The sequence below is a fragment of the Podarcis erhardii genome, assembly GCF_964252035.2.
Source record: "Podarcis erhardii genome assembly, chromosome: 2".
NCBI classification, from domain to species: domain Eukaryota; kingdom Metazoa; phylum Chordata; class Lepidosauria; order Squamata; family Lacertidae; genus Podarcis; species Podarcis erhardii.
This window is the reverse complement of record NC_138498.1, coordinates 15,313,499-15,320,079: the sequence shown is the minus strand read 5'-3', so window position 1 is coordinate 15,320,079 and position 6,581 is coordinate 15,313,499. Positions and strand designations below refer to the sequence as shown.

Below are 6,581 nucleotides of genomic sequence, written 5' to 3'. Positions count from 1 at the left end.
GAGCAACGTGAGCTCACCCCGTCGCGGGGATTCGAACCGCCGACCTTCTGATCGGCAAGCCCTAGGCTCAGTGGTTTAACCCACAGTGCCACCCGTGTCCCTAAAAGTGACATGACAATGGTATAAATAGGTTTTTAAAAAAGGTAAAAGGTATAAATAATATGGAGTTAAAACAAAACAACTCATGCCAGATAAAATTACATGCAAGGGGGCCAAGACACAGATCCTAAAATGGGACTTGACAGCTAGAGAGCTGTTTCCTAGTTCTGCTGGATCTCTCAGCGGCGTTTGATACCATCGACCATGACATCCTTCTGGACCGTCTTGAGGGGCTGGGAGCTGGGGGCACTGTCATACAGTGGTTCCGCTCCTTCCTCCTGGGCCGTGTTCAGAAAGTGGTGGGGGGGGATGAGTGTTCAGACCCCTGGGCTCTCACTTGTGGGGTGCCCCAGGGTTCTGTCCTCTCCCCCATGCTTTTCAACATTTACATGCAGCCACTGGGAGAGATCATCAGGAGGTTTGGGCTGGGTGTTCATCAGTATGCAGATGATACCCAGCTCTACCTCTCTTTTAAATCAGAACCAGTGAAGGCGGTGAAGGTCCTGTGTGAGTGTCTGGAAGCGGTTGGAGGATGGATGGCGGCTAACAGATTGAGGTTGAATCCTGACAAGACAGAAGTACTGTTTTTGGGGGACAGGAGGCAGGCAGGTGTGGAGGATTCCCTGGTCCTGAATGGGGTAACTGTGCCCCTGAAGGACCAGGTGCGCAGCCTGGGAGTCATTTTGGACTCACAGCTGTCCATGGAGGCACAGGTCAAATCTGTATCCAGGGCAGCTGTTTACCAGCTCCATCTGGTACGTAGGCTGAGACCCTATCTGCCTGCACACTGTCTCGCCAGAGTGGTACATGCTCTGGTTATCTCCCGCTTGGACTACTGCAATGCGCTCTACGTGGGGCTACCTTTGAAGGTGACCCGGAAACTACAACTCATCCAGAATGCGGCAGCTAGACTGGTGACTGGGAGCGGCCGCCGAGACCATATAACACCGGTCTTGAAAGACCTACATTGGCTCCCAGTACGTTTCCGAGCACAATTCAAAGTGTTGGTGCTGACCTTTAAAGCCCTAAATGGCCTCGGTCCAGTATATCTGAAGGAGCGTCTCCTCCCCCATCGTTCTGCCCGGACACTGAGGTCCAGCTCCGAGGGCCTTCTGGCGGTTCCCTCACTGCAAGAGGCCAAGTTACAGGGAACCAGGCAGAGGGCCTTCTCGGTAGTGGCACCCGTCCTGTGGAATGCCCTCCCATCAGATGTCAAAGCGATAAGACATCTGAAGGCAGCCCTGTTCAGGGAAGTTTTTAATATGTGACATTTTAGTGTATTTTTCATCTCTGTTGGAAGCCGCCCAGAGTGGCTGGGGAAACCCAGCCAGATGGGCGGGGTACAAATAATAAATTATTATTATTATTATTATTATTATTATTATTATTATATAGAAGCAAGCTTGATGTTGGTGGAGCATGGGACTCCGAATCTCAGGGTTGTGGATTCAAATTCCACATTGGACAAAGGATTCCTGGATTGAAGGGGATTGGACTATAGGTCCCTTAGGGTCCCTTCCAACTCTACAATTCTATGGTTCTATGATTGCCAGCAGCTGGGGTCACAGGAAGAAGGGAGCAAGTTTAGCCCCCACCTCCGTGGTATTCCTGAGTGCATCTCTGTACGTATTTCTCATATAAATCACTGGCTGTCATTCACCGATTAGTATGAAAGGATAGGGATGCACTTTACACATCCATTCTATGACAGGCATAGGCAAACTTGGCCCTCCAGATGTTTTGGGACTACAACTCCCATCATCCCTAGCTAAACAGGACCAGTGGACAGGGATGATGGGAGTTGTAGTCCCAAAACATTTGGAGGGCCGAGTTTGCCTATGCCTGTTCTATGACAACACAGCACTAGGAGATAGCATTGCAGTGGAGCAAAAACTGCTTGACTATCCATCCTCCACAAACAAGAGACACCATGGAGGGGGGGGAGTAGGTCCAGCCCTACCTTGAGGCAGAGAGAGGGAGCCACCTCAGGTAGCAGATGCTTGAACAGCAAGGTGCTAGAGGATAGAGTTGCACAGCATCCTCTTAACTAGTCTGCTGCCTTCAGGCCTCGGAGAAGAGCCTATTCCATCACCAGTGTTGAAGTAAACGCCTGCTGCTAGTTTGGTTGTCTTCTGCACACAGAATGAGGTTTTTGGGGGTGGACACAGTGCTGGTGCCAGGCTATTTTGCATCCTTGGCAAGGCTAACTACTTGCACCCCCCCCCCCTCAAATGCTAACTTCAATCTTCAAAAACGGGTATCTTGCAGAAAAAAAATGAAATGCACAAAACTCTAAACTTCTAGAGTTATTTTAAACTGCAAGGATAAGTAATGTAACCATCTTGGATTATCTTTCTCTAATGCAAAAGGAAATGTTTTAGCACACGAGTCAAACTGTGGTGCTAAAATTTAAGTTTCTTAAAAGTTTCAGTTTCAGGGACATAAAGATCTCAATTTGCTTGCCTTTTCCTTTGCAAATTTTGCCACCCATTCCTTCAGCTCAGATGGCGACGCTTCGGCAGATTCAACTGATATAGTTGGCAAGCCAGCTAGTCTCTTTTGCGCTATTGTTGAGCATATTTAAATCTGAGCTTTCACCACTTGTCGCTGACACTGGAAGTGTGAGAAGGATCCTTAGAGCAGCAGAAACATTAGGCACATTATCCAGAAATTTTTGTGGTAGTATGAAGAGTTGTACTCCTTACAGCAGCATAAACTTTGGAAGTCTTGGAGTTACTGCTATAAGTTCACAGCCCAGATGTTCAGCATCAGTACAGTATCTTTGTTTCCATTGTGCATCCATGATTTTTCCAAATTCTTGCAGACCTTAAGGACATCTTCAGTAGCTTTTTTTATTGATATATATCATACAGAAAGCCAAATAGGGAATTATATTATTGTAGCTGTTGGAATCTCTCTTCAACAGATTATATGGCCATGTCTAAACAGCAGAGTAGAAACCTACCGGTACTTTGGACATGCATTGCCTTTTATTGGGCCTCAAACTGCCATTACTTTATCTTTTTTTCTAACTTGTTCCGTCTCAAAGTTTGGTAGTATTTCTAACTCCTTTGCCATCTCAGTAGCATCTATCAAAACTTGTCTATCTGTTTCATATATTCATTTTTTAAAAAACCATTTATAATATATTAATTTCTTCAAAAATAATACAATTCTTCAAAATATAAAAGTAAAATATTATCAGAAATTTATAAGGTATAACAAAAAACTAATCTTTACAAAACTGTACATTTAAAGCACATTGTTTACCCAAAGAATCCTGGGAGCTGTAGGTTGTAGAGCTATAATTCTCAGAAATATGTTGAATGCGTATGTCTAGAGACAACGGATAAAACAAATGCCATTTGTGTTTAATGGTTATCTCATTTGTATTTGCTTAAAAATCAATAAAATGTGTTTTAAAATAATAATTCTCAGAAATACAACCCCCTCATAGAACTACAGTTCCCAAGATTATGGGGGAGGGGGAACCGGTGTGCTTTAAATATATGAGTCTTTTCAATGCACATAATTGGGCCTGGAGAGGGCTGACCGATATCTGGTTTTCAACATGGTGATATATCACCAGCTAAATACTGCAATATACTGATATATTATAATGTATGAAATGTGGATGGAGCTATGCAGAGGCACTAGCCGTCTTCACGGTTTTCCCCACATTGTGATTTTTGCATAACACACACACAAACACACACATCAGGGTTTGCAATATATTGCCAGAGAGGGATTCCTCCCTTGTTTTCCTCCGGGCCTGGAGGCCATGTTTGGTTTAGGGAGAGGGACAAATTTCAATAAACAGCACCTGGCCATTGCTCCAGTCTTTGGCAATGGTCTTTCCACCCATCCCACCCTCTGCCCCCCCCCAACAACCACTAGTGCTTAAACAATTAATAATAATACCGTAATAATAAAATCCTTTCAGGACCATTCTTTCCCACATATGCAAACCTTCCCAAGTCTCCCTATTCTCCAGGGACAGTCCCAGATTTAAAGAAGCCATCCCGGTTCCTGATCTGATCCCAGAATGTCCCGCTTTTCCTTAGAACATCCCTATTTCCCTCGGAGAAATGTTGGAGGGTGTGGCAGGATGCCCCTATTTCCCTCGGAGAAATGTTGGAGGGTGTGGCAGGATGCCCCTATTTCCCTCGGAGAAATGTTGGAGGGTATGGAAGGGTGCCCCTATTTCCCTCAGAAAAATGTTGAAGCGTATGGCAGGATGCCCCTATTTTCATCGGAGAAATGTTGGAGGGTATGGCAGGATGCCCCTATTTTCATCGGAGAAATGTTGGAGGGTATGAAGGGTGCTCCTATTTTCATCTGAGAAATGTTGGAGGGTATGGAATAAGACATTCCCCAGGGCTTTTTTCAGCCGGAACTCTCCGGAACTCTCCGGTGGGCGCCATTGCCATTCTAAGAGAACGAGGGAGGTGTTCCTGGTGATCTCCGGCACCTCTTTTTCTAGAAAAATAGCACTTGGACGTCCCTATTTTCATCGGAGAAATATTGAAGAGGGTGTTATAGGGTGTCCCTATTTGCACCGGAGAAATGTTGAAGGTTGCGCACAACGTGCCTCCCACATGCACCATGTCAGGCAAAGGAACCACTAGGGTGTGCGCCGGCGAAACTGACTTGCTGAGGTTAGGAAACACGTTGTGCTGAGTATTCACATTAAAGCGCCTGGGGGAGTGCCTTGGCCTCTCCCTTCTGTAGCTCTGCAAATGGGAGAGGCAGTCAAGCCAGATGGAAGAGGAGCAGTCTCTCATTTCCTCGAGGGACGGGAGCCTGGCTTAGAGCGAACACAACAGGACCCTGGGCAAGGATGCTTCCATTGTGAGAGGCTCTGAGAAAATTCCTTGTGCGCTCTCTCTCTCTCTATATATATATAACACAAAGACCCTTGGTGGCCTGCGATCTGGAGAGGGAACTTTTCTCAGGGCCTCAAGGATAGAGGCCTTTTAGCTAGGTTATTTCCTGGTGCTGGGATTTAAGGACACATGGCGTCATAACTCACAGGATGCCAAGTCTAAAAGTCCTTCCATCCAGCCCAATAGTGCATGCTCGGACTGGCAGAAACTCTTCAGCGAGTCAGGCACAGGTGTCTCACATCATGTCTTACCTGATCACCTTTTTAACAGGAGGTTCAGGAGACCACTGGTCCCATCACCTCCTGGCAAATAGAAGGGGAAGAATGGAGGCAGTGAGAGATTTTACTTTCTTGGGCTCCAAGATCACTGCAGATGGTGACAGCAGTCACGAAATTAAAAGACGCCTGCTTCTTGGGAGAAAAGCAATGACAAACCTAGACAGCATCTTAAAAAGCAGAGACATCACCTTGCCAACAAAGGTCCGTATAGTTAAAGCTATGGTTTTCCCAGTAGTGATGTATGGAAGTGAGAGCTGGACCATAAAGAAGGCTGATCGCCGAACAATTGATGCTTTTGAATTATGGAGCTGGAGGAGACTCTTGAGAGTCCCATGGACTGCAAGAAGAACAAACCTATTCACTCTTAAGGAAATCAGCCCTGAGTGCTCACTGTAAGGACAGATCCTGAAGCTGAGACTCCAATACTTTGGCCACCTCATGAGAAGAGAAGACTCCCTGGAAAAGACCCTGATGTTGGGAAAGATGGAGGGCACAAGGAGAAGGGGACGACAGAGGACGAGATGGTTGGACAGTGTTCTCGAAGCTACAAACATGAGTCTGACCAAACTGCGGGAGGCAGTGGAAGACAGGAGTGCCTGGCGTGCTCTGGTCCATGGGGTCACGAAGAGTCGGACACGACTAAATGACTAAACAACAACAACAGGAGACTAAGCATGGGACTTTCTGCGTGCAATGGCCTCAGATGTTCTGGTAGCCTAATGCGTTTAAACATTTAAATTATTTTTAAAATTAAATGTAATACGTGTTCAAAATTTTTTAATTAATGCCAGCCCAAATGCTTGAGTGCCTTTGCATGACTTAGATCCTAGAAGCAGAATTTCCAACTCTTAAAAAATTTTAAAGCACCTATCTGGGAGGGATCCATGGGCAGAGGTCAGGTAACTGATCCCAGAGTGGCTCTGAAACATAGCCAGGCCTGATCCTGAGTACCACTGTATTCAATAGGTCTTCCTTAGGGGTAACCATGCACAGAACTGTCACCACAGATCCAGTATTTTGGAAGCACATTATTTCAGAGTTTGAATGAAGCTCACTGGGAGACCTTGGGACAATCACTGTCTCTTGGCCTAACTTACCTCACAGGGTTGTTGTGAGGATTAAATGAGGAGTGGGGACAGCTATGAGATCCTCTGAGGAAAAGGTGAGATATAAATACAACAATCAAATCAAGTTCAAAATTTATTGAAACCAAGGACCATTGATTGATTCAGTTTCTAGTTCTCATGAGACTCTTAGACATAAGGGAATGTCTGCAAAATATTGCAAGTGTCTACAAAACATTATTAAATTCCATTCT

General features: G+C 45.6%; 1 protein-coding gene across 2 annotated transcripts in view; it reads left to right on the top strand.

Moving 5' to 3' along the window:
- The first annotated feature begins 4,001 nt into the window (after positions 1-4,001).
- The window catches only part of GLS2 (glutaminase 2), a 34,512-nt gene continuing 31,932 nt past the window's right edge, over positions 4,002-6,581 (top strand). The window contains exon 1 of one of the 2 annotated variants that reach the window (XM_081849678.1): positions 4,002-4,412. In XM_081849678.1, the coding sequence (XP_081705804.1) occupies positions 4,360-4,412 (53 nt within the window). In that variant the 5' untranslated portion in view covers positions 4,002-4,359. Of the gene's footprint in view, positions 4,413-5,762; positions 6,426-6,581 lie in introns of those variants that run through there. The other variant, XM_081849680.1, reaches the window with a different exon arrangement.